At 51.0% G+C, this 26,372-nt stretch overlaps 10 protein-coding genes across 10 annotated transcripts; 3 read left to right on the top strand and 7 right to left on the bottom strand.

Annotated features, from left to right (window-relative positions):
* Positions 1-1,536: 1,536 nt before the first annotated feature.
* HO133_010796 (uncharacterized protein) lies at positions 1,537-3,875 on the bottom strand (the record flags this gene model as incomplete). Its single annotated transcript, XM_037301647.1, has 4 exons — positions 1,537-1,676; positions 1,732-1,800; positions 2,174-2,727; positions 3,844-3,875. The coding sequence occupies 4 exons, from the start codon at positions 3,873-3,875 to the stop codon at positions 1,537-1,539; spliced, it is 795 nt and encodes a 264-aa protein (XP_037153281.1).
* Positions 3,876-4,943: 1,068 nt separating this feature from the next.
* Positions 4,944-5,246, bottom strand: HO133_010795 (uncharacterized protein; the record flags this gene model as incomplete). The annotated part of the gene is made up of 2 exons (XM_037301646.1): positions 4,944-5,009; positions 5,058-5,246. 2 exons carry the CDS (start codon positions 5,244-5,246, stop codon positions 4,944-4,946), a joined length of 255 nt encoding a protein of 84 aa, XP_037153280.1.
* A 4,091-nt stretch (positions 5,247-9,337) lies between these two features.
* HO133_010794 (uncharacterized protein) lies at positions 9,338-12,335 on the bottom strand (the record flags this gene model as incomplete). Its single annotated transcript, XM_037301645.1, has 5 exons — positions 9,338-10,436; positions 10,492-10,699; positions 10,757-10,806; positions 10,863-11,273; positions 11,971-12,335. The coding sequence occupies 5 exons, from the start codon at positions 12,333-12,335 to the stop codon at positions 9,338-9,340; spliced, it is 2,133 nt and encodes a 710-aa protein (XP_037153279.1).
* A 262-nt stretch (positions 12,336-12,597) lies between these two features.
* Positions 12,598-14,268, bottom strand: HO133_010793 (uncharacterized protein; the record flags this gene model as incomplete). Its single annotated transcript, XM_037301644.1, has 1 exon — positions 12,598-14,268. One exon carries the CDS (start codon positions 14,266-14,268, stop codon positions 12,598-12,600), a length of 1,671 nt encoding a protein of 556 aa, XP_037153278.1.
* A 204-nt stretch (positions 14,269-14,472) lies between these two features.
* Positions 14,473-15,609, top strand: HO133_010792 (uncharacterized protein; the record flags this gene model as incomplete). Its single annotated transcript, XM_037301643.1, has 4 exons — positions 14,473-14,534; positions 14,589-14,683; positions 14,749-15,476; positions 15,532-15,609. 4 exons carry the CDS (start codon positions 14,473-14,475, stop codon positions 15,607-15,609), a joined length of 963 nt encoding a protein of 320 aa, XP_037153277.1.
* A 570-nt stretch (positions 15,610-16,179) lies between these two features.
* HO133_010791 (uncharacterized protein) lies at positions 16,180-17,470 on the top strand (the record flags this gene model as incomplete). The annotated part of the gene is made up of 2 exons (XM_037301642.1): positions 16,180-17,381; positions 17,413-17,470. 2 exons carry the CDS (start codon positions 16,180-16,182, stop codon positions 17,468-17,470), a joined length of 1,260 nt encoding a protein of 419 aa, XP_037153276.1.
* Positions 17,471-17,540: 70 nt separating this feature from the next.
* Positions 17,541-19,019, top strand: HO133_010790 (uncharacterized protein; the record flags this gene model as incomplete). Its single annotated transcript, XM_037301641.1, has 1 exon — positions 17,541-19,019. The coding sequence occupies one exon, from the start codon at positions 17,541-17,543 to the stop codon at positions 19,017-19,019; it is 1,479 nt and encodes a 492-aa protein (XP_037153275.1).
* Positions 19,020-19,311: 292 nt separating this feature from the next.
* Positions 19,312-20,515, bottom strand: HO133_010789 (uncharacterized protein; the record flags this gene model as incomplete). The annotated part of the gene is made up of 3 exons (XM_037301640.1): positions 19,312-19,992; positions 20,050-20,275; positions 20,352-20,515. The coding sequence occupies 3 exons, from the start codon at positions 20,513-20,515 to the stop codon at positions 19,312-19,314; spliced, it is 1,071 nt and encodes a 356-aa protein (XP_037153274.1).
* A 304-nt stretch (positions 20,516-20,819) lies between these two features.
* Positions 20,820-23,207, bottom strand: HO133_010788 (uncharacterized protein; the record flags this gene model as incomplete). The annotated part of the gene is made up of 4 exons (XM_037301639.1): positions 20,820-20,843; positions 20,921-21,603; positions 21,655-22,140; positions 22,994-23,207. The coding sequence occupies 4 exons, from the start codon at positions 23,205-23,207 to the stop codon at positions 20,820-20,822; spliced, it is 1,407 nt and encodes a 468-aa protein (XP_037153273.1).
* A 9-nt stretch (positions 23,208-23,216) lies between these two features.
* Positions 23,217-24,064, bottom strand: HO133_010787 (uncharacterized protein; the record flags this gene model as incomplete). The annotated part of the gene is made up of 2 exons (XM_037301638.1): positions 23,217-23,337; positions 23,460-24,064. 2 exons carry the CDS (start codon positions 24,062-24,064, stop codon positions 23,217-23,219), a joined length of 726 nt encoding a protein of 241 aa, XP_037153272.1.
* Between the last annotated feature and the right edge of the window lie 2,308 nt (positions 24,065-26,372).

Raw genomic sequence — 26,372 nt, 5'->3', positions numbered from 1 at the left:
CCCCTGTAAGGAAGCTGTCTTCTACGAACAGTAGCATTAATCAATGCTCGCAGCACGCTTCAATATTTCCAATACGATCCTGTCGTTCCTCGCTTTCCTCTCTTCCGCAACAGCAGATCCCGTCTGCGACCTAATATATGGCCAGCCAATCTATAATGATTGTCGTGACCTCGTGCTCGCGTTACATGACGGTTGGCCAGGACAAACTACTGATCGAAGAGAACATTACTTCTCCATACGTGGAGAAGAGCCCCCCCCTTGGATCAATCCTGTAGCTCGAAATTTTCGAGAATACGTGCCGAGATTTGTGCTTCAAGGTCAGCCAGCTCTCAATCATGATTGCAGGCCTTCTTCCGACTGTTGTGAATCATGGTACAGGCCATTGCAAAGTCGCGATGACATCGATACGCCTTCTCAACGAAACAACCACGAGTGATTCCGCATACTGGCCCGACATCTGGCTGAACGCCAACTCGGTACTCACCCGTTGTGTGGATCTCGGTATCGGAGGGTACCACCATGTAGGTACGAAGAACCTCAGAAGACTATCTTACTATCTTTCACTTTTGAAGCTACTCAAAGCTAACTCTACTTGAGCACTATCAGGCTCCTTGAACAGACTGATACTTACACTCTATGCACCTGGCTCTATTTATGATACTCAAATTGAGCACATACTCGATCAAGGTGGGGTTGTTTGCTCTAAGGAAGCCGTGTCATGGGGCAAATTACCTCAAGATTCCGAAGTCATCTCAGGATCAATCAGTTGCGGCTCTGCGATAGAGCTTGCGATGCAAGAACCGACATCAGAATGCTGCAACTCATCAACAAGTCAGATTCAATCGATCAAGCGTGGGAATGGGACCTTTTGTTTCTCCTGCGGCGCAAATTTAGAGGCTAATTCATAGGATCTTCCATCAGATTGAGATTTGGCCTTGCTATTTCGATGATCTGTAAAAGGAGCCTTTGTCATCTTGTGCTCTTCTACCAGTGTTTGTCGCTACCTTTCAAAACTTGCCCTTTTCGCCAATGCCTCCTTGCCCAGCTCCCCATCGTTCTCCCCCAAATGTGCCTAACCAATCAAAGCGAATGGGCATGCACCGTTATAGTCACGGTCAGGCACAACATTATACTGCCGTGACGAGGCAGCTGAGTTCCTAGAGAAGTCAGTCCTGCGGCCAAATACCACAATTCTCAGCAATGCTTACCAATAAATGCAGCGAGCATGGTGTTGGCAACGTGTGATACATTGGCAGTCAAAACGAATAGGTAATCATGGTATGTGTGCCAATCTTGTCTATTCTAAGTGCAACTTTGGAACCTAAGTACATGATACCAAGCCACTACCTTGCCGACCTTACTACTTTCCCAACCCTATCTATACCTTGCCGATTTCCTAACAGTTGGCCCCAACAAGAAAAAGCACCCCTTGTTACTAGATAGTTCTTCAAGCAATGCATTTGACGCTATCGTGCAGCACTACTAACCCAGTGCCGTGATACCTTGCCACAGGGCAAGGCTTCAGTCCGTCAAGTTTTACCTACGCATATCCGCCTTAACTTCAAGGTAATCTTTCAACATCTTCTTGCCGAGTTCCTTGTCCTTTCCCTTGCCATGCTTGCTGGGGGTATCGTTGGCTCGAAGATGGTCGTCATCGGTACTCTCAACCACGATCACTGCGCCCCTGTCAGCATATTCGCAGTCCAAAGTTATAGAATGGGTCTGATCTACATTCGTCCTTTTTCGTGGCCGTACCTGCCGCCGCTTTCCCAGCCTTCTTCTCTCTGTCCGCCGCAGGGCCTATTGGCAGAGTCATCACAACGTCCATATTATAGCATGTGGTACATGAATGAACGCCGGCGAATCCCAACATCTGACCCCTCTGCACTTCTAGCGTACGCTCAAACCAATATACTCCTTGACTTGCTTCGCCCGTGGGCGAGGTGAATGAATCAGGTTTTAGCGTGTGGAGCATAGGCCTGGTAGATCACGGCCGCGACGATTATTCGCTGCATCTGGGAGCGTGCCTTTGCCATAGAGATGGCGCTCATCCCTCCCCTACGCCCATCATAGGTCCGCACGTCGTCCACGTTGTGTCTCCAGTAGAGTACGAAGTGATTGGCGTTCATGTGCCGGATGACTCCGATCCAGCGGTAGTCTACAATCCTCCCACACTTAAACCAAGGTCGCGAGGCGGAAACGGTAATGTCATCGAGAATCTCTTTTTTTGCCTGCGCGCCTATCTGCTCGAGTCCATAGCTTACGACCAGGAACGGCGGCAGTCGATCCAGCACAAAGGTGAGTGGTGCCAATCGCTGCAAACAACGTTCGCACCCCAATTGTTTGAGACCATCTAGATCACCTGACGTCTTTGCCTTGAAGGGGAGGTTCACCCAGTCCTTCCAGGCTCTGGCTTCGGCGCGTTTCGCATTATTGTCGGTCTCGAAGCCGGTATGGTGGACTCGGAAGGCCGAATCGTCGTCGTAAGTTTTCACAGTGCAGCCGAGACACTGGTAGCCACCCTTCTGCGTCCTACTCAGGTGTGTTGGGGACTGGCTTAGGAAGGGGAGTTGGTGGAGGGAGATCAAGGCCACGATAGTAGGCGCTAGGGGCACGAAGTAGTAGCCCTTGATACCGCTCTGAAATAGAAGGAACGATATCACGACTCTCAGAACGAGAGTAGGGAGGTGGAGGCTCTGCTGGAGTCTCTTGTTGTAAGGTGACAGGCTGACGGACTGAGTTAAGGCGAGCCGTACTTGGAGCGATCGCTTCCGAATAGGCGGTTCTGGGATGCGGAGGTGTGCCAACAGGCATTCGCACGCTTCCTCTAGGTACAGGCCGGTCAGGTAAGCGAGAAAAGATCTCAGGTAGAAGAACCCTCAAAGATTCAAGATCGTATGTTTCATTCAAGGAACGAACATCATCAGAATCGATAGAAGAAGTGGACTCGGTCGATGTAGACTGAGAGGGAGAAGGACTGTTTGGATGTTCTTGTCCAGGCTGCTCAGATGCAGGAGTTGAAGCTGAAGTGGCAGGTACTGCGGTTGACTGAGCCGAAGATACAGAAGGACGCAGGTGTGACATTCCAAGATCCCGTCTAGACCCCGGCGCATTGGCGATAGGGAAAGGAAGTTCGCGATAAGCAGAAGACCGAACAGGAGCAACGCGAGAATAATTCGGAGGAGGATGAGAAGGTTGAACAGGTAGCTGCTGATTTCCAGGTTGAACCCGAGTTGGTGGTTGAACCGGAGGTGCAGGTTGGGGATGGCTTGCAGGTTGAAACTGAGGCACAGGAACAAGCGTCGGAGGTCGACTTAAAGGCCACACGTGAATGGTGGGAGGATCGGCGGGTGCACCGGTGTGCCCCAGGATACGCTACGGCATCCTTCGAAAAGAAGGTGGAGTATATAATCGTGTGGGAGAAAACCGCCTTTGCGCTCATCTGGAGTTGCATATAAACGAGTACGGATCAACGTGACGAGGGCATCTCTGGTCTCGTTCAGTTCGTCTTGCGTCAAATCTTGCCAAGGACGGGCGATGGTCGCCCTCATCCAGAACCCATGTCCTCACGGGCAACGGGAAGTCTCGGCAGGCGCCATGTCGAGTGCAGAGATGGCGTGCCGAGGTGGTCAGGCAGCTGAGTGCGGCGAGGCTGGCAGATCTCGAGCTTGAAAAGCCTGAGCCGAAGCCCAAACATACTGTAAAAAACACTGAGGCACCATGCCCCATGGAGGTGGTGTTGGACATGGCTATGCCGCAGAGAAGATCCATGACTCTTCCAATCCCTCATGACCGCGCACGGCCGGATCAATTTCTGTTGCATTGGTCTTGATTGATCTCAACGTCGCAAACATGGCCTGCGATGCGGCCGACATCGGCGAGGTGTTCACGTCGAGGTCTATTGCTATTGGGCTTTGCTCAAGTCTCCAATTTGCCCCTAAAATGTAAGCCCCAGAAATGGAAGACCATGGCTTTTCGTCATCAACGAACAAGGGATAATGTGCCACGTGAAGTCATTCAACGTCCACTAGCTGCATGGAGAAAGGGGAGGGCCTCCGGCTAGGAGAATCTGGACAAATAGGCACATGTCGATTGAGGGCGTTTGACGGTTGTTGGCAGGTCCATCCCATAGAACGAAGCATCACAGCTTGTTTACTGGGCTTCTGAATCGGCTTCAGCCGGAAGTGAGGAGCGTCCGAGCCGCCAGCGATATCAAACTTCATTGTTGGTAAGAGTATCCCCACATTTTTGGTGCCGCTCAATCGTGTCCCTCAGAGCGCTCACACAACATAACGTGTCGTCCTTGCAAAACCAGTGGTTCCCGAACAGCCAAGACTCTCTTTCGTGCTTTCCTGGAAGACGACGCGACCCCAGTTCGATTGTCTCGCCCCAAGCATTCCAAGCCGGCCGATAATTTGTGCCTCTTCTTCCACTTTTCGGGCTTCGGCAGCTGTGGCATACTCTTCGGTCCACACCTGTAGCGCTTGTCTACCGGTAGACTTGATCGGCAGTCGAGGGAAGTGACGTCGTCCTCGCTGAGTTCGTCAAAAAATGTCTACCGTCTAAAGTGTGGTCTGATCCTCGCCACAAATCTGACCTCTCGTGATCTGAGCGTTTAGATCTCCCTTTGTCTCCTGTAAGCGTATTTTGTTCAAAGACTTGATGAGCTTTCTGGTCGTTCTCACTTCAATGCGGAGGTCGCAGACTTCAAAAACTACTGCGGCCATTGTTTTTGGATTCAAGGAGACAGGCGAGAGGTAATCGAACCATACGTGTTAAGATAGCTCTATTATATGAGAAGAAGCTAATGAACAGGAGACTGGTCGATACCAGTGGAGTGATGTTAAAAGAAAGAACTTTCAAAGGAGAAACATCAAAACGGGTATTTGTAACATCCCTTCTTCCAGTCGTCCTTGCCAATGTGCTGAGAAATATAGATACGGCTAATAAGCGCAGAGTTGGTCATCAATGAAGGCTTTCGAGTTGATAATGCCGTAAGTAGCGCGTTGCTGAAATCGCATTAGCATTCGTAATCAGACTAGATAGAGGGAACTTACGTTGCTGATGGAGTCTCTGACAGCCTCCACGGCAGTCTTTCGAGCCTTCCACGGTTGCCATTTGGTGATGTCCGTGGCTTTGAGAGATTCGCCGACGGCATCATCAATCTGAAGCACCTGGTCGATCCCGATTAGATGATCGACTTTATTGTGAGATGCGAATGCGTCAGCTGGAGACAGTGGGAACATGGAGAGCGTGTTTATCATGGTGATATAAGGGTCATGGTGATATAAGGGCTGGATAAGGCCGGAGATGCTTTCGACAGGAAACTTGATGCTTTTGAATGCGGGAAAGAGATATGGATTTAGTAAACCGTGTGATGTGCTTCTCGATGGATGAGAATCATGGGATTCTTGAACGAGTTTGTGGTGATGGTAGGTATGATGACTGGAAAAGAAATCACAATGTGAGATATAGAGGGTTTAGATACCCACGGAGGATCACTGACACACGCTGACATTCCGGCTTCCAATTTTTCTTTTGATCTCCACATTCATTCGAGTCTCTACACGGCAGCCCGCCTTTATTGTTGTTTTGTACACTCGAAGGCCGTTTTGGTACTGGCCAGTAACGGAAGTGACGATGAATCAAAAGTCCACGTACTAATGGGTCATCGGCCAATCCCAGAAGATGATCATCCTGCGGCAGTTCACGTGGCATGTATCCTGTGTGATCCCAGCGACGAACCGCAACTTGGCATCTCATGCTACCCGCGTAATTTGCGAAGCTTGGCCGGTCCGGCTTTCTAGGAGGTGTGCCGGCATGGCGTTGGTGACACTTAGATCGGCTTCAGTAGCCAACTGTTTGGCGTATTCACGGCATTCTTGCCAAATTTCCTCATCTGCTATGACGCTGCAGATTAAAAAGATAGGTCGCGTAGCACTCGGAGCGATACACTTGGCTCCAACCGTCATGGCTCCAATGTCGCGCTTTGGGTGTGGAACGTCCAGAATGAGTCTTCGGCCGGGACTTTGAAGGGCGAGCCTCCCAAGTGATGAGACACTCTAGTCGCGCCACCTTCGACTTCCTACACCGTGACGTTGAGGGAAGTATCAAGTGAGACGTCTGTGATCTGACTGACCCCAAGCACGTAATATAGGCTTTGATGAGGAAGTAGGCGGCGTGGGGGAAGAGGAGGACGGGCATTTCCGCTGAGGATAAAACGATTATGGTGTGGTTGAGGGATGGATGAGAGGGGAAATTGCCTTGGGAGCATTTGATGAATGGTGTCATGTGGTTTCGAAGGGTTCACAGCTTATAGGTGATATTTGTATATATGGGAAGAGGGCAGCGCTGAGATTTAAGAGCTATGATGAGATGCGGAAAGCTGGATGCAGCTGCTCAGGTGTTGGATGATGCTAAGGAGGAAGAGATCATTCTGTCAGATGGCAAAAAATGAGGTGATGTATCTGTCTAGCCTCGTCCGAACATCTTCGAGCTCAGCAAAAACTTCTGAACCCTACCTATACCTCAGCAAATGCATCTTCTTCAAGAAATTCGGTCCTGACCTTGGTCCTAGCTTTGGGGAACATTTCAAGAATGCCACTCACCATGATCAACGGGAAAAAATGATGAAATTCTTGCAAGACTTTCATCTATGTGTTCTCCGACTCTCCGTCGCGACGCTCGATCCATCGCTCCCAACTCCCGTCAGCGCTCGGTAAAGCCGCACGTCCGTGATAAGGCATTCTGTTTTATCGAAGAAAAGATCTAGAATTTGATGTAGTCTCGCACGTGGAATGATGAGAAATGATGCGGAAAGAGCGAAGAAATGAGTCAGAGTTGCGACATGAGCAAGTTTTTATTTAGGAACAATGTTCACAAAGATTCGTATTGGGGTGCTCAATGGCATCGTCTTTGTGAACGTTGTAGCGATCTCAAGCTGAATGTATGAGTGATTGAAGGTGAGAGGATCTTGGGATTAACACGCGAGTACCGTTAGGAGACGTATACTCTAAGCAGTGGGACGACAGAGTCTGATAGGTAATGGAGGAGAAAGGACAGGACTCAGGCCAATCGCACAACTGGGGCTGCAAAAGGCTTCAGAAAACCAAATGGATGTAATGACAAGCTTGCTGGGCCACTACCATCGCACCGTGGTCGCCACACGAGCAGGTGTTCGGCTTTACCTGTGCTGTGGCCGATGAGAAACTCTTTTCTCTCCTTTTGCTCACCGTACCATTGAAAGAAAAGAGACTCCAATAACTTGGTCACCAGATTGTCTGCTTCACCATACGTGCAATGTTTCTGTACTTTCTTGCCAGTACATGATCTTCCTCTTCTGCAAATCTGCAGGTGTAGATACATGCGCCGCCGCGCGCAACGTATTTCTCCGCGGTCCTCGAGACCTCCGAGTTGAAATATGCGGTTGATGGTCGTGTTTGGCAGACCGGCCGTCTGCTCTCCATGGCTATTTGAGATGCTCTTGCTGGTAGCGGGGGTCCTTCGCAGGCTTGCGGAACCCATAGGGAACGGTCCTGAGCTTGTGGGCTTGACGGTGCTCCCGCTCGTCCGGAAGCTCGTTTTTGGCGCTGGTGTCATGGGCGTCGATCCAAAGGTACCTGGGGGGACTTTGGACGCAGCGTTTCACATAGAGTTGGGTGCATTGGCCCTCGAGGAGCGTTACGCGGCTCACCACATCCTCGTCATCATTGCAGATGGCTTGCATCACGACCGCACAGCTCCCGGGGGCATCAATGGTCACGGCGCGCCTTGTAATCCTCATAGCAAATCAGGGCGCCGTGACGGCTGTTGGCACGAGCGAGTAAGCTGTCGGTAAGGTAAAAAACAAGACGCAAATTTATTTAGAATAATGTCGTCCTAAGTCACGGCCAAGCTGGTCACCAGGATCTGCCAAGGGTCATTGGTGTCGTTGAAGCCATCTGGGCCGCTTCGTGCTCGCTGGACATGTACGTCGAGCGGACGCCGAGGACTTTCCATAGTGGTTCCCCAGAAAGGTCTCAACCTGGAATTGTGTCACCGACTAATCGCAGAAGATGAATATCTTTCGGCGACCCATGTCGAGGACTTCGCTGTGAAGGTGGTGGGAGTCGGGTGTTGGTACGCTTCAGAAAGTGCAGATATCTATGGAATGCTGTTATGGAAGTCTGACTCTTCTCCAAACCAAAATGTGAGCTCAAAATGAGGCATCGTGAGCAGAAAGTAGATGACGAGAGCTAGAAACGCAGGATCAGATATTCGTCTATTGCAAGGTTCAATTATTTTGCGCAAGTGAATTTCAGATACTGACAAGGAAGCCTTGAAGTATCCCCAAGTCAAAGAGGCCTTCTCAAGCTTACTCAATCATTGAGACGTTGAACCTTTCTCAGACTAAGAGCAGTTAGAGCGCCAATGTTCTTGCAGATTACATCTATCACTTGCAGGGATAGAAAAAAAGAACAGCAAAATATCCATCAAACAAGACACAAATGACATTAGCCACTTCAAGTTCTCAGCAAAGAGAGTCATATCAAAGCACTGCCACAATGAACTCTTACAGCCACGAGATTGGTCAAAGATTTGTACCGTAGATCAGAGGAGGAAGTCCCATGGTAGCTTGAGTTCTAGACAACATGACGTCAGCTGACTCTTCGCTAACATATCTGGAAATGCAGGGATACTTACGCAACGGGATTGATGCCAGTGAAGCTGCGAATCTATATGTATACTTGTCGACCAAAAGCAAGTCCAAACATATGTGAAGCAGACCTTTCTTGGCAAGGAGCGATGCAGAAAAGAGAAGGAGTGCTGAGATGAAACCGTGCATGTGAATCACAGGGTAGTAGGAAGCTCTCTCAATTAGCTTAAAACGACTCGGAGAAGTCAGGAATTCGGTGAATGATTGAATACTTGCCCCAGGGTCGACTACAAATTGGTTGGTCGCTAACCCATGTAAGCTGAGGTCAGTGCTTCAGGATTGACGATAAGATATCAACGAGCTTCTCATTGGCGTGGAAGTAGCATGCATTGAGGAGTAAATATAGACGTGAAGTAAAGAAATAGAAAAGTAGCCACCGTAGTCCTGCATGGGTATCTTCCCTCCCGACCATCCCATCCATCCCTTTCAAATCCATGTACATGCGAGAGAATCGAAAGAATCATCGATTCCCCAAGTCCAAATCCTCGTCTCGTGAGAGGCTCAGTCTTATGTTTGCTCCTTGAGCGCCGAACACCTTACTCCATATCAATGAATATCGCAGGCACGAAATAATGAAAGTAGAATTCGTCATTGAGAATGTTATCGAAGCAACCTGACCGTAGGGTGATGGAAGAGACAAGGTTAAGATAATAAGCCTCCGACATCCTGCAGTCCCTGTGAGCCACGCCGTCTTTGAGGAGGGAATGCGGAGGGCTTTGGCGACAAAATGGGCGATGAACTTGGCGGCGTAAATTGCAGTGCTTCTATTAGTCCAGAGTGTTGAGAACTCGGAGCTGGGCGTGCATTCGTAGTTTGTGGGGAGGGTGATAGTAAGCCGCCGATATCTTGCAGTCCAGGTGACTCGCCTCGTCGCTGAGCTGGAGGTACAGAGGGTCGAGGTGAGGAATTAGGTGGTGTAGACTGTAAGGCCTCTATCAAGTCAGAATTTTGAGAACTTGGCGGCGGGCGCAATGTGGTAGTCCGAGGCGATTGTGGCGCATGTTCAATCAGTCCGCCAATGTCCTGGAGCAGAGCATGGCTACCTCTCCTTGACCCAGCTGCATGCGGATGCAAGCCTGACGATGGTAAGGTAGAGGGCCGTTGCTGGTATACCGCCATTGATCGTCGATGACGGACTTGAGGTGGGTCGTTCTCACCAAGCAGACCGCCGACATCAAAGAATGACATACGGCGGGGTGTAGTCGGTATCTCAGTGGGGCTTGGCTGTGATTCAAGGATAGGTCCTGGAGACTTCATGTCAGTTTCATCTGTCTCAACAGATGCACGAGTTGGGAAAGTCCAACTCCTGTCAACGAGATCTGAGGTATTGATGTTTGATGTCGAGTGTAGTGACATAGCTACAGGTGCTGGTCTTGCAATAGTTGACGGTTTTTCGGTCAGCTCAGGATCTAATCTCATGCCTAGGTCGCCCACGAGATCGGCATCACTGCCCCAATTTCTTGCCGTGATAGCTCGACGAGGAGCAGTAGTTGAGCGATCCAAGCTACTGTGTCCACCGGTGCTGCCAAAACGAAAGCGCTGCTTTTTGGCGCCACGGTCACGGACAAATGAGCCTAGAACAAGTGCGTTGGAGACTGCAGCAGCGGCAAGGATTTCGAGGGAGGCCAGAAGCGAGCGGAATCGTTGATCATAATGACGATCTATCACACTGACGACACGATAAAGGGTGATGGCAACGAGTATGAGAGAGAGCGCGAAGAGGAGGACCAGCGATATTTTTCTGCTATAGTCATCAGTACAGATCTAATCCATGTCAGATGTACATGAGCGCTTACCGCTTCGTATTCATGGCAGATTTGAGTACAATGGGTATTGGGAAGCCCACGATCAAAAGATCGGTAATGACATCGCTCGTACCCATGGTAACGAGTTGAGCAGTGCCTTGCCTGCATTTCGCTCCTGGATCTGGGACTACTTGCCAGTAGTGGCTGAAAGGTTGACATTCGGAGAGAGTCGCGATGACCACAGCGACGAAGGTAACGGCTAGGAACCAACGGATGCATTGTAGACAGAACTCATACGAATCTTTCCAAACATGACTCGTGAGGCGCTTGAGGAACTCGGAGATTGTGAATTTGGCGATCCACAAGCTTCGTAAAAATTAGCGCTGTCCTCCTTCACTGTGCTGATATGGAAGGAAACTGACAACATCGCGTACATGATCCTGGAGACTAGGACAAGTCTACTCCCAATCTGGCGATAATGAATGTCCCGCGCTGTCAGGCCCTCAGTTGTGGTATTGTTCGTTCCCCACAGCAACACCAAGTGAACGAGGCCCATCCTAGCCAACAGTGGTATCAAGCTCAAAGCCATGATCTTATCCTCTCTGAACAGTCTTTCCGTGCGTACATATCGTCCAGCTATTCGTACCAGTATGATTGCCACTGCGAACCCTGTACACCACCATGAGACGAGAAGCGTCGGGTTGTCTTGCTTAGCATCCCGGGGTGGGGGTGAGCTCGAGTAGAGGTCGCGTGGTAGAAGCATCACCGGGAGCTGTTCACGCCCACCAACCTCCGAAGAGGGGTGAGCGTAGAGATTCGATATGAAAGCAGAGCTATGAGGCCATGGAAAGTCGCAGTGACAAGGGATGTGAGGGTCGCATGCACATGGGATTGACAGAAGCTTGGACCAGGTCCCTCCAGGTTATCTCCGATAAGTGCCGAGGTCCGCCACTTTCACAATTCGATTGTTCTGCGCACAAATGAATGATGTTGCGACGAGCACAAGTACATTGTCAATGGCGAAGACGAGATAATGGCGATGATGATTATGATGATGATGACGAAGAAGGTGAAAGGTTGCGTGTCGGTGAGGTGTAAGCAGAGAAAAGAAAAGGTGAAGGAGTTGGGCAGCAAATGGAAGGGACAGGCGAGGCCTCTGCGGATGCGAGATATGCCGACTCGGGTCCAACAAGCAGATAAAGTACTCGCTGGCGGGCCACCGTGGGGCTGGGTGTGGCACTTTCATCTTTCTCGGCGACCAACGGCGATCTTTCAATTAGCGAGGGCGCTAAGTACGCCCGGGGAGTCCGTGATAAGGCAGGGCTAGCTTTGGGGGATTGGGGGATTGGGGGCTTTTAAGCCTCAATTGACTTTCCTGTGTGGGGGGTGGCCGCGCGGGCTATGGGCGATGGCACGAATACTGATATCAATATCACTTCCATGAAACCTCCAACAATCTATCCGCCTGGAAATAACCTACCTAGTCATTGTGATTATACCGATTCCGTGGCCCATTTTCGCCACTTGTACAGTTTTCGCTCGATGAATGTAGTATCCACATCACAGGGAGTGCTCGTCTCTGTGGTAGTTGGTGGGCGAGAAGCTAGATCTCGTCCCTCGTTAGGCGAACAGTCTCGTGAGCTGGAGGTCTCGAGGAGCTCGTCCGAGCCGTATACCGATTCTTTTGTGGGTCCTAATAGCTCGGAAGGTGATCTTGTTGGTGCAGTCGTTTTGCCGTATACGCTCTCCAGCCAATCTTCAACCATCACTTCCCTCGTGATACTGGGTAAGCGTGCTAGTTCAAGGATGGTAAATTTGTCGAGTCGAGCAGGCTCTGCACATAGTGATGGGCAACCTGCCTTTGTGTTGTCTCGTCTGGAGGTTGTGGTTTCCATTATGTATTTTTATAATAGGGTTCATGTGGTCATCAGATAGCCTGGTGTACTGGACACTGTGCTTACATGCTCTGACTGTCTTGTCTTGTAGTGTCTTTGAAGATACAGCTTCACCAGCTTTAGTCTTTGGTGATCGCTTAGTCGTCAACAAAGCCGGACTTTTCCTTCCATCAGCGGCAAATATCATGTATTGATTTTCTGTGCATGTCGTTGATCACACCGTCTAAATAGGCCATAGATTGGCGTTCTCTAGGCAGTACGATCAATCATCCAAAAGTCCCACAGTCCATTCTGGTATTTGGTCGACACCTTCACCCCGGATAGCACTAACAGGTATCGCAGCCAATCTGCCCTTCCATACATTTTTCCTTTTGCTTGGGTGGTCCACTGTACCACTCGCCAGAGCCGTGAGGTAAGCTTGCAGTTTCGCAAAATTTGCTTGAGTGCCTTCAAGATCTGCCTTGGTTGCCACGACAAACCAAGGCTTCGATGATATTGGTGCCATTGGCAGAGCTGTTAGCGATTTCGACCCAGAGGGTTCGATGATTATGTTTTCATCATTCCTTGCTACTGTACCATCATGAGCAGATGCAGAAGAGGTGGATCTGCTGAAAGCTTTCCACTCGACAACCCGCGATTCCGTTTGCATGTTGGTCTCCATACCTCTCAGTGTCTCAAATTCGCCAAGCTCCTTCCAGAGATCATTCAACGCCTCGACAACATCACCAGCGCTGAGGTCAACCACAAATGCGAGCACTTGAGCTCTTTCGACATGACGAAGGAAGCCAAGGCCGAGCCCCTTGTCCAAGTGAGCATTCGGTATCAGTCCCGGGATATCGGCGACAGATATTTGAGTCCTTGGTTCTCCACTAGCTCTGTTGACTTGTACTTGAGGCCTCCCACGACTATTGTCCAGGACCATGGTTCCAATGTTAGGCTGCAGGGTCGTGAAAGCCCAATCTCCAACCCTCGCCCTGCTTCGGCTGAGAGCTCGAAGCAGAGTACTTTTGCCGGCGTTTGGCATTCCCACGAAGCCCACGTCAGCGAGGAGCTTGAGCTCCAGCTCTAACGTCACTGACATGCCCTCCTCACCTCTCGTTGCAAACTTAGGGCGTCGATCTGAACTCGATACAAAGTGCGGGTTCCCCAGACCTCCCATAGCCCCTGCAGCAAGCAGCATCGGTTTCTCCATTGGCTCAGATAGATCCAGCTCTATAGGCGGTTCAGGTTGAGCCATCATCAAATTTGACCTCCTTGGCCTTGGAAGGGGAGGGAACTCCGCAGTCGCGTACTCAGATGGCGTGGACGCTGGATAGAGGACCCATTTATCCCTCCTCCAGGTTCCCCTTGTCTCTCCCTCGACAAGTTCGCTCCCTTCTTCCAGCCTCCTATTCTCCTCCTCCTCGGCAATAGGATCATGCCTGCTCACCTCCCTCACGAAGGTCCCCACAGGTACCTGCACTAGCACATCTTCTCCTCTTGTGCCCCCTTTGCTTTTCCCTTGGCCATTCTTCCCTCGTCCTGCTCGTATTATACTGCGTCGAGCAAGCTTGTGTAGACTTGTTTCTCCCCGTACCGCTTGGATATAAATGCTGCCTCCACTACCACCATCGCCGCCATTAGCAGGCCCAGCATCAATGAACTTTTCCCGGAGGAATGATATACAGCCGTGGCCACCAGAGCCGGCCGACAACGTCACGGTAGCCTTATCAGCGAATATTGTGCGGCCGTAGTCTGTGGGTGAGGGGTTGAGGTGTGAGATTTGAGAGAGTGTGTCTGTTTGCGGCTGCTCTAGGGATGCTGATTCTGTAGACTGAAGCCGTCTGGGATAAAGGCTTAGAGAAAGCAAGTTTAGAGGTCTGTGAAGCCGGAGAAGTGTAGATTCCAAACAAGGATGGAGGAATGGAAGAAGGGGGCCTTGGAGACGAGCCATTTGTGAATTGTTTTGGGTGTCACCTCAGCATAGCATGCATTGCACATGTGTGTCTCCAGAATGTTTTAATAATTGTCAGTCATATTTACCGCAGGATTTGGAAGTCAACTCATAAAGTAGACACTATCTCGAAGTCTCCGAGAGATCTACAAGAAATCCTGCGGCAGAGGAGCGAAGCTTTCTTAAGTCTCTCTCGATGATGATATGACCTCCCTGCATCAGCTTCCATGGCATCACAACATCCAGCAACATGCGCTGCTCGAGTAGTAAGTGCACATAATCGATATTAGAAGCCTTTAGTCAGATCTGAATGTCTACAGCGCGAGTCTTAAGCAAGCATGTCCAGAAGGGATCTATTTGAGTCTGAAGCCCGGAGCTTCAACGCAGTGGTCTGGCGTACTCTTCGTTCGCAAAGGTACAAGGCATATCAGATCCAGTGTTAAGAGCCTTCCCATTGGAAAACCGGCTGACCCATTTCAGGCCCTTATGCGCCAGCAATCCTACGCTTCCTGGTCTCCTTCCCCCCCGACTATCCTACCCTACCCCCCGTTATCACCTTCATTAGCGACATCTTCCATCCTCTGGTCGCGCCATTGACTACCTACACATACACGACTGGATCTTCGAGCTCAGAGACTGTCAGCGCCACTGATGAAGAGCGACTTCCCCCGGGCGGCTTTAGCCTGAGGCATGGATTTCCACATTGGTTTGGGAGGTCGCAGAAGAGCGCTAAGTTTTCAGCAACGAGCTCGAGAAACGTGAGCGATGCGCACCCAGGCGCTGCAAACCAGCGTGAAGACGTGTATAAGCCACCTCCGCCGGAAGATTTGAGTTCTAGAGAGTCCTCTCCAAGATCTGCAACATTTCGCATGAGCCATGTTCGAACACGACCAAGACGTTCAATCCAGCCTAGCCAGCAGACAAAGATCACCGAGGTTTTGGAGTACATGAAAAGCGCTTTTGACGATGAGATCGCGTTGGACACACTGCCATTGGAGGCTGCCGGAAACTCGGGTGCTTGGAAAGCATGGCGGGCGTACCGTAGGAGCAATGAGGCAGACAGCAAACTTGTCGACTCGGCGCCGAGCTTGCACAAGCAAGATGAATGGAGCTGGGATGGGGTCTGGGAAGAAAGAGTTCGAAAGGGCGTAGACGCAAGCATTGCAGAGTCTACACTCTACGGGGGTACTAGCGGAGGAGATGATCTGGTAAGCTTCCTGCGTTCGCTACCGATTTCTCACACTATCTGATTTCGTGTTTCAGATCCGATTCGTCGATGTAGGCAATGATTTGACTGAAGCAGTCAGAGCAGGAGTGGTTAGTCATGTGGGCGGCTCGTAGTGGCCTGTGGGATTCGCACTGGAATCCATGTATTCTGAATGCCTTCTTTGTTAGAGGAGGGCCATCTTGCAAACTCTCTAGGTGCGGTGCACTTACCGCAAACCATATCGTGAAATCGTTGCTCCTTCCTCGAACTCGGACGACCTCTTCTCAGTGAGAATGGACTCTTCTGAACCAACGACATCAATACCCTCTCAACATTATAGCATTCAGATAGCAGCTCTACGTGCAGTTAAGTGTAAAGCTATTGTCTACGAATTCTATGAAGGGTGTCAACAAAAGCTCTTGGGCTCCGGCTCCTATTGTTGCGCTGACTATTGTCCCAATCTTGATACTCGCCTTGGTGACATACACCGCAATTAAGTGTACCACCTGGGCCCCAGCACTGCGGTTGAGATTTGGGACCTGGCCGTTTCCTTGGGCAAAGCCCAGCTTCATCTTAGGGCACAAGAGGAACACATCCGATTCTACCGGAGAAGGTATTGGGAGTTGACCTTCGAGAGTTCGTTGGTCACGAATTTGACAAGCAAAGTGGGGTGTTGACCATCTCTTTGTTTGCCACAAGTCACCATGTCTATTGCCACTGAGCTGTTAAAAAGTTCCCTAGCCAATGGCGGCTTTGGGGATCCGGATCTCACACCCAAACCATTACGAATTTCTAAGCGAGACCATACTGAAACATCGACTGCCGGCACCGTTAACACCTCGCTCTCCATACGTAAATCGCAAACACATCGCAACTTGCAGGCGCTTGCGCCAAGCAAGAGATCCTCAATCCGTGTCAATAGCACGCAGCTGGACCTGTCCCTACAGAATCCCGCTGCGCCAACCTCACAATGGGCCCGCCGAAACACCTTCCTTCACGTGCATAAGCAGCGTCATTCTGAGCCGATCAACACGAATACGGCCGCTCTCACCGCGACATCCAAGGAGCCGATTGGCTTCTCGCCTTTCAATCCTCCTGCAAGATCCCGCGACTCATGCCCTACAATGGGCCAACCGGGAAGCAGCTCCGATGCAAGCACAGCCATTGGTGCAGTCAGACCAGCCTCTGCACGAGCGTTCACTACCGGGACTTACAGAAGGCCAAATCCATTGAGTCCGGTCCATGAGGTTTCATCGTCACCTTCAATACCATCAGCACCGCGAGGGGGTCAACGAAGAGCCGTGACTAACGTGGAGGCGTTCCACAAAGATCTGGACGCCTCTAAATCCCGCCCACATCACGGCTTAGGGAAGCAAAGTTCTATTAAGAATAGTCTAATGTCTCGAATGATGAGCGGTTTGGCGAACAGAACTCATGCCGGCCATGCAGTGTCGCGAGGTGGAAAAGATGCTACGCAGATCCCCCAGGACTCTTTCCCGGCTACTGAATCTCGAGCTCGCGAAGATACGTACGCTTCACGGCAAAGCAGTTCAAGTACGGGGACAGATACGTACTGCGCGTACTGCGGAAGCGACCACGACGATACCCCGGCGGGTTTCCCGGTCCCACCAATGTCTAAAGCTACGTCTCCCACGACCGCTGGGTCACTCAGCTCCTGTAACTCATCCAGGTCGATAAGATACAGAGAGCTCTGCACGCCCGCCAATGCTGTCCTGATGGGTGCTGAGCTCACGTTGACCCCAGAATACGACCAGTTGAGCACTGAGAAGGGCCGAAGCATGTTTGTGTCACTCGACATCAAGGGCACCACGAACTCAACATCCAGCGTACAAGATGTCTGGTCACAGCATACGGGCCTCGATGTAGTTGTGGTCATTGATAACTCGTGAGTCTCGCTATATTATCCCAAAGCCCAGACGCTTATCAGGGCCCCAGGCTCTATACCTCCCCGGCCGTACTAATGGCAAGTTGTGAGACTGCAAGATTCTTGGCGTCAATCTTGAATGTGATAACCGATAGATTGGCGATCATTTGTACATCAACCATGGACACGAGTGGCGCCAACTCCAGGGTTGTCAGGGATTTGGATAAAGTAGAGATGCCCATGATAAAAGATGCTCTGGATGCCATCACGAGCTCAATTGAGAAGCCAAATACAGAAGCCTGGACCGATACTATTGACTGCGCAAAAGAACTCCTACTGAAATCCGCAGAGCCAGACCCAGATGAAGAGCTACTTCAGGACACCTTCGGACATATCTTCCTTCTCACCCCAGATACTGATAGGCTTCCTTCCAAGTCACTGGCGCACGAGAAGCTGACGTTCCACATCATCAGTCCTGCAGGCGCCCCGAAGAATGATCAGTCCTCCATTCACTGCAATGGATGGAAAATGCGCTCGTTATCTGGGAACGACACACAAGTCGTGAGCGCAAAGAAGGATCTTGACCCAACCAGTGTGTCGAACCGACTTCGAGTTCTAATCCCTCAAGCTCGCAGTGGAAAGTTCTTGGGAAATCTGACCGAGCTTGTCCTGGAGGTTTCCGCGGGCCCAGATTGTGTCATTGAGGGCGTCATAGGCAAAGTCAAGTTCACCAAGCTACACCCTGGTGAAGTCTTTACGGTACTGTTCAAGCTCAGAGTTCCTGCTGCAAGGGTACAGGAGTACGCTGTATCTCGTACTCCAACACGGTCATCAGAGGCGTTACCGAATACTCAAGATATCCTGAGTCAGCTGGACAGGATGCTGGGGACTACAGACGCAAAGATACTCTGTGCGACACTCACGTACAAAAACTCGTTGCTTCCAGCAGGCACTACGTGCTCCGTCACGACCGTGTGCCACACGAAGAAGGGCCTTCCAGATCTTGATCAAAAGCCAAGCCCTTCGAAATTCAGGTTGCTTCAGGCCAGAGATTGTACCGTCTTGGTGCATAAGCGCCTCGCATACCATCTGGCCACTCATGGATCACCCAGAAACGCTTTCAAAACTCTACACAGCGAGTTCGGTGATAGATTTCAGCTCTCGCTCTGCCCAGACTACATCAATCTTCTCGCCAAAGAGCTCAAATACCAGGCCAGGATCGTGGAGCGCCTGGAGATCGGGGTGTCGCCTAAGAAGTCTTCCGCCGTCCACGCTGCCAGCAGCCCTTCTGAAAACCGCGGCCAAAGCTCCTTTGGTGCTGAACTACACAAGCCCCAGCATTGTGCCACCAGTGACATTCCAACCGAGGAGCTTTTCAAAGTGGAGCCAGCTCTAGCCGTCCTGTCCCTCAAAGAGTCAAGAGAGCATCTGCGCACAGACGAGGCGCGGAGAATATGGGGCGACCTGAGGAAGATGAAGAGACCGCCTGACCAGACTGTGAGGGGTCGATCGGTAAGCTCGCAGTTAGATGAGGCCAGGAAAAAGGGTATCAAGGAACTCGCTGTCAAGAACAAGAGGAGTCTGGGATCTGATACTCTCAGGAGTATCTTCTCGGCTGGGGAGAGCATGGGAAAGGGGCTTGGTTCACCTTGGATGTGAGGTCTGCTGGGGATCAGGATTCGTAGGTGGTGGAGAGGCTTGCGGGGGGCTGGCATCATGGATGGCGTTGCTTCAGTGAGCTTTGCTGGCTTCTGACAATTCGTGTCTCTGCTTTTGCTTGCTTCGGTCGCTATTCTTCGGGTAGTATGTTTTCAGCCAGGCACTTGCCTAGTTGCATTAAGTATTTATCTAGATCCCGTACTCGAAAGCCATTCTCAATTCGCGCTTCGTAAAGCCGTGAAAAAGTTCCCGGGGATTCAGGTACGCCTCCAGCTCCCCAACCAAACATTTATCATGGCCCCATGAACTCCCTGACATCCCAAACACAAAGCCTCTCATCCCAACCCGTGCTAGCCACCCACCCTTCACTCCCGAATAAGCACCAATCCACCCCACACACGAACTCCGTATGCCGGCACATCCTTCCCAACTCCCTGCCTTGCTCACCACCAAAACCCTCTGAGCCGGCATGAGGTGGCTCTGCTTTGGCACTCCCATCTGTCCATATCCGACATGTCATATCGTAGCTCGCGCTGAGCAATGTGTCCGAGAGATGCGGACTCCACGACACCCTCCTGACCGCATAATCGTGCCCAGGAAGTATCACCAGCGGTCCCTGCCCCGGCGCCCTGATATCGAACGTCCGTATTAACCTGTCAACCCCTGCCGTCGCCACGATTGAGGAGCGATATTTGTTCCAGTCATGCGTGAGCGCTTCATTTGGAGGGAATTGCCCGGCTGGGCCGGATGGCTGGGTTGCGGATATCTGGGTAGGCGCTTGGGCTGAATGGATGGGGATTGTGAGGGCGAGGTGGTTGGAGGCGGAAGCGGGGGTGCGGAGGTCGAAGAGGCGGAAGTGCGAGTCGCTGGAGACGGAGGAGAGGAGGGAGGGTGAGTGCGGGGAGAAGGAGGCGGAGTAGGTGCATGAGTGGATGGGGAGGGTGAGGAGGGAGGTTGGGCGGGTTGGGTTCCACTGTGAAACTATTAGAATCGTAGGGACCGGCGACGTTGGTAGCAAGGGATAGCGTACCACTCTAATAGTACCATCCCAGGAGCTCGAGCAAAATGTATCCTTGGACACTAGGTTCCAATGCACAGCAAAGACCTCTCTCATGTGCTCTTTCCAGGACTGAACGGGGAATTCATCGATACCGATGTCGAAGAGCTTGACGGAACCATCGCCTGCAGCGACTAGGACTTGGTTCTCGTGCGTTTCGGACCAGGCGAGGTCGAAGAGGGAGTCTTGCGTGTCGAACCTTAGCACTTTGTGAGCTTTAAGGTGGATGAAGAGAGACTACCTGTACGAAGGATTGGTGGGAGATGGATAGCTACCATTTCTCAGCAATAATGCCCTTAGGCGTCAATCCCAGGACATAGAGGCGTCCATTTCCTACCAGACCAAAGTGCTGGGAGGATGCTACTGCGATTCGAGAGTCAAGGAATGGAGAGTATTTTACAGCGTAGCCATTGAAGCCTTGAGTACGGTATTCGAGCATGGCTGATTATGAGGGAATGCTTGCATATGTACATAATGAAAAAGGATGGTGTCTCATTTGGATCTGTATAGAGATTGTGGAGACATTGAGGGCATGAATAGCAAGCACCAAAGCATTGCAATCATCCACTAGCGGTAAAAGCTCGGCGAAGAAGCACAAATGCCGACACTCCGTCCTCGCTTAGGTAGGTAGCAATGCCACACAGCCTTTCTCATGTCCTTTCCATCCGCCATATCACTCGCATCCTTCGTTTTGCAACACCATGATCCTCCTGCTATCCGCTCACTGTATCAATCACCAGACCTCAAGGCCCATGTCTCTTGTCTTCCTGGCCGCATGGTTAGGCTCATGGTCTCTACTATAAGTTAGCATCCAGGTGAGTTGCAATCTTCCTTACGTCCTTACCTTTTGCATAAGGCTTTCCGGAATCTTATCGACGTCGATGCTCTCGTGATCAAACCAGTAAGCACCAGTCAAGTTTCCGTTCTCGTCCACACAGCCAGGAAAGTGTGTGTAGATGGCACGATGGTCGCGGAAAGCTTCATTGCAATTGATGCAACGAAGGTGGTAACCGCTCTTGTCCCGATTGCTCGTACGAGGGACCCGAATTAGCCATATGTCAGGTGCTGCGACAACTTTGCCGCAGCAGCGTGTAAGTACAGGCATAACTGTACCGTCATCCGCCAACGGAGGAGACCCGTTGCTGTTCCCTGGATTTGGAGCACCGTGGCCTCGCCCGATGCTTGTGGGATGAACAGCGCTTGGGAGATTTCCAGCGCTACTCCTTGAATGGACAAATGTGGGCCTGACCCCTCTCGTCATGAGATCGAGGACGTCTCGATCCATGTTCTCATAACCTCGTCCGATATCGTCGATCGATGTCGACATCCTATCCCAAGCCTCTCCCCTGAGGCTCAGCTCGTCAGCGACTTCCCTGACTCCTGTCAGGATCGACCGCCGAGCGTTTCTCTGGTCCTCAAGCAACGCTTTCCAGCGGTCGTTGAGGGCTAAAAGCTCTGCGGTCGGCTTTCGACCCAGTGAGCTACTGTTGTTGCGGTTTCGTGCGGGAACATTCCCGCCTGAAGGCCCTGTACAACGTCAGAATATAATAGGATGAGCGTGAAATGAGGGTAGTGTACCAGAAGATTGCCTTTGTCCTTGATCTCCCCGCCGTGGGGCGATATCTCCATGTAGATATTCACGGATCGAGGGTAGTGTACCAGACGATCGCACATTGACTTGCTCTCCGACCTGTGAAACGCCACCTCTGTTCCAGTGTTGGTGAGTCGAAGGTGTGACATTCGAAGGAGGCCTGCTTCCTTGGTCTCCACCCTGTCGACCGGCGCCTCTCTGCGGATTGAGATGAAATGGGGCTAATGTATTGGAAGGCCGCATGTTGCTTTCATCTGCAGCATGCGTACTGGTGCCACTATACCACTGTTGGTGACTCGGAGGTATCGTATCCGAAGGAGGCCTGTTCCCTTGGTCTCCACCTTGTCGACCGTCGCCTCTCTGCGGGTTGTGATGAATTGGGGCTAATGTATTGGAAGGCCGCATGTTGCTTTCATCTGCAACCTGCGCAACGGTGCCACTATACCACTGTTGGTGACTCGGAGGTACGGTACCTAGAGGACGCCTGGTTCCAAGTCCTCCAGCCTGTGGAGCGCGACCTCCGTGCGGATATTGATCTACCCAGAATGTGTCAACAACAGCCTACGAAGCTGCGGAGGTGCATCTCTATACCTCTCCTATGTCCTTCCATGTCTGATGAAGAGCTCGCTGTGTAGTTTTCGAATGCTGATTTTGATGTTGTCGAAGCAAAATGTGCAGAATTTGGAGCTGAGGTGAGGCGAGCTTCGTTTGTGGATCTACCTCGCTTAAGGCCGGTATCATGCCGGGTTGCCGGAGACCCTACAAGATTCACTACGCTGTTTTCTCCTTGATCGTCGATCTCTCGTGTCCGTCACTGCCTGCTTTTGGGGTCAAATACTACCTTAGTACGACGAAGGAAAAGATTGTGGAGCCCGCTCTCCGGTTGGCGAGGTCCAGGGTGTTGGGCCTGAATTGGGAGTTGTACGTGGAACAAGGCCAGGCGGTCAAGGTCTACAAGGTCCAGAAAAGGTACTCGTGGGGCCAGCTTGACGTTGAAACAGTCTAACTGCCTAGGCTTCTTGAAACGTACCAGGAAGAAGCGTGAAAGATAGACGTACAATGAGAGCTCGATTCCCTGTGCTGAAGCCTGTCGAAGATCGAAAGATTTACCGGTTCGTGGAGGGTACGGAGAAAAGGCCTAGGCAACAGAATTTGGACAGGATCGAATTCTACATACCAGGGCAGCTTTCGTGTCAAGACAGCAGAATATCATGGGATTCTCGTGAAAGGAGAGCGTTTGATCGGGTTTTCCGTGGCGTGGTTACAAGCAAGTTCGGGAATATGACCCTCCGTCAGAGTGTGTTGGAGAAAATAGGCCATAGGTACCGACGTTGATGTTGAGTATAGAGATCACACTGGCTACCAAGTTCCTGTTGACCATCTTCGTTTCTCCAATAGCATGCCACTCTTGATGCTCGCCATCCAGATGCTCTCGTAGAAAGCGGACAACTTCCTCCCCATGCTCGAAAGGATATCCGGCGCGTCGCCAATCATAGACAGGTTGTGGGGCTTCCGGCACGACTTCACGGTCAGCGGCCATTCCGAATGCCTATGCGCCGGCGGCGGCGGGGATTCTCCAGACGATGCGATTATCTTCATGAATGTGCAAAACGTGGTCAACGGCATATTGTAAAAAACCCTCGGCTTCATCCAACGGATCTCCCTCGTCCCTACAGTTGCAAGTCCTCCACTTGGCACCACACATGTAGCAGAATTCGGCGCCGCAAGTGCATCTGGAAGATCCGGTCAGAAGTCGTAGCCTTACCATTTCTCCGTGAAAGAGTCAACTTACGTGATGTGGTCGCAGCCATTAATCCGCTCAATCATCCTCTTGCACTCTTGGCATTGTTGAAAGCCCGCCTCAGCCGCGGCTGTCATAAGAGACTGAGCGGCCGGGTCCTCGAGGCAGCCACCCTCATGAACTTCTTCTTTGCACACGATGCACGTCAACTTTTGACAAGCAGGGCATTTTGCTTGGCCGTCATCAACTGCCTTTGGTGAAATGAAGGTTACACACTCAGGATCGGAGCAGTAGGTTCGATTTGTCGTTGAATATTCCTCGGATTTCTTCTGGAACTTGTCGTAGATATCCGAAGATAGGAATGATTCAGCGTTTGCAAGTGTGATGATTTGGCCGCAGCATTTTGGCGGGAAATTGAACTCATGCTTTGCGGCACGATCGAAGACCTCATTGACGCATCCGCCGCAGTAGAGTTCACCACATGGTGCTGTCATGACGTTGGAGTCTACCTCCTGGTTTCTACACACCACGCACTCCATCGTTCGGAGGAAGTCCACTTCCCGCCGGACAGTCTCGCGAATCCCTTGAGCACTGGCTTCACCGAACACAGGCGTCGCAGGAATTAAGATCATCATCGCGTCATCCATGTCGGCCATTTGATGAGGGCTCACGTAGAGGTGGCTGGGGGAATAGAGGCGTCCGGAAAGCAGGCTGAAGTGGGACGATGGGAAGGAGGGCACTGCCGGATGGAAGAAGAGCCCGAGAAACGATACCCGAAGTAGGTAGAACACCCCAGAAGTGCAATGTTGAGTTGACGAGGTGTATGTTGAAGCGCTGGTGGTGCGGAAGATGATCAACACAGCCATTGTTTTTGGATGGACGAGACCGAAAATGGACCAACGGTAGGGCTGATCGGAAGTGACGCTACCACCATTGCCATCCCTACTCCTTCGACTCCCATCTTCCGATTCGTGGGTAGAGAACCATGAACAGATTGCCATTCCAGGGACTTTTTCCAGTGTCGACGGTCAAAGTATAAGACCTTTCACAGGATTGTGAGTGAAGACTCTCCTAGGCGGAGAACTTGCGGCCGAAGGGAAAGCCAAGGATCCAAGAAGACAACACTCCATCTTTCCAGAACTTTGAGCTTCTTTCCTTTCTGCTATAGGGTTCTCCCAAACGCAAGTGAAAGTTTTGAACAACACTGAAAGAAGAACAGGCAAAACAAGGGAGAACTCATGCTCTGTAGCACGCCAGCAGCGCCCATGGACTTTCTGGCAACTCATAGTGGCATATATATGATATTTAGGAGCTCCCGACTTGGTTTGATATCCTACGTCGGGGTTATTACTTTACTAGAATTTTACAAGACATCGATGAACTTAATGAAAGTATCCTAATAGCCGCGGGACGCTTTTGCCGCGTTGGTGTCAACTCTATTCGCCACCCAGGGCTTGAGCTGTCTCCTAAGATGCAAGTCGAGATACACACAGAGGCTTCCCTTGTTTTACCCAGCGTGTATTAGGCCTGGCCTTTGTTACTGAAATTTTCCGCCAGACAGAAGTTCACAGGTACTGTCTTTATAGCTTTTTGATTGTCCTCTTTCCTCTTAGAAACATGCGCTATTCGAGGAGTGCGATGTAATCCAAATTACTTTGATCTCACGAGAGACCGCAGGGGTCTATATTGGCCCTCGAAATCTAGAATCTATCAGAGCAGTTAAGACAATAAAGTTAAGTTCGCCAATCTTGACTCCCTGTTTCCAAGAATAGATGAAGCAATATTGCCCAGTTTTCTCACTCCAACAGACGAATTGTACAACTTCTACTGCCTGCTCAACTGCACCGCAGTGCTTGGTGGGTCGTTCGCTTAGGACAGGGGCTTGAGCTGTACGATCGATCGTCTGTCGTGCTCGTAGGATCGGTTACCTCTCAAGCCCGACCAGCGGCCCGCTGCACGTTTGAACATGATACCTTGTTTCATAGCCTTCTCGGTCTATGATGTCCATCATTCCTGCAAGTAAACGTCATACTTAGAAAGCAGGTTGCGATCCTATATCCTGGGAGAAAGTCAGACTCAGGGGTAATTGCCAAGGCGCCCATGAATTTTACATGGAGGTTACTTGTATATGGGATATATTCTATTGTAGCCCAGGGTCCGTTTTCTCTGGTCCAACCGCAAACACTCCTAGAAGAGCAAACATTCAAGGAAGCCAAAAAGTGTCAACCACAGTACTTCCATTTTCAACGGCAGTGTCATCCAGCATTGTACTGTAGCATAATGCACAAAATTGGGAAGAAGCTTTTGTTTCTCAAGTTGTGCCCCTAAGCCTTCGATGTGTCCAAGCCCGGATCCAATCTCTCCCACTCGGCCCGTATTCGATTCCCCAAATCCGTTGCCGTCATTCGCATTTCTGCCCCTCCCGCCAGCTGAACACATCGACCACCAATCCATCTTCCACCTCTTTCCAGGCCCCCCGATCTACGAGCAATACGCATCCACGTTTACAAACCCCACGTTTGTGTTAACTTGATCAGGATCACACGTGGCATAGTCTCCATACAGCGTCCCTGGTGGATTCGACGCCGGCTTGCACTTCAGCGCCGGCGCACCGCCATCCGAGACCCCTGTGGGTACATATTCGGGACCACCTTGGTTAGGATTGGGTTTGCAGCCGGTGAACTGGATGCCTTGGTGACCTAGAATGGTGATGGGGCCTTCCTTGCAGTAGTTGCCCGAGCAGAAGGCATCACCGAAAGTTGCGTTGCCGTCCGTGCAGGGGTTGCTGTCCGAGAAGAAGGCGATGCATTGGTATGGGCTGTCAGAGTGTCATTGAGTTGAGGAGTAACGTCGATAACAAAAGTATGAGAAGAGAGTTCTCTCCGATGATCTAAGAGGGTTTTGCAACTGGTAATTGGAACAAGAGGATTAACCTAGAAGATACGTACCCAGCAGAAGAGCCGA

The sequence above is a fragment of the Letharia lupina genome, assembly GCF_014066315.1.
Source record: "Letharia lupina isolate WasteWater1 chromosome Unknown contig_9, whole genome shotgun sequence".
In the NCBI taxonomy this organism is placed as follows: Eukaryota; Fungi; Ascomycota; class Lecanoromycetes; order Lecanorales; family Parmeliaceae; genus Letharia; species Letharia lupina.
Note: the sequence above shows the minus strand (reverse complement) of the source record. Positions and strands in the feature narration are given on the sequence as shown.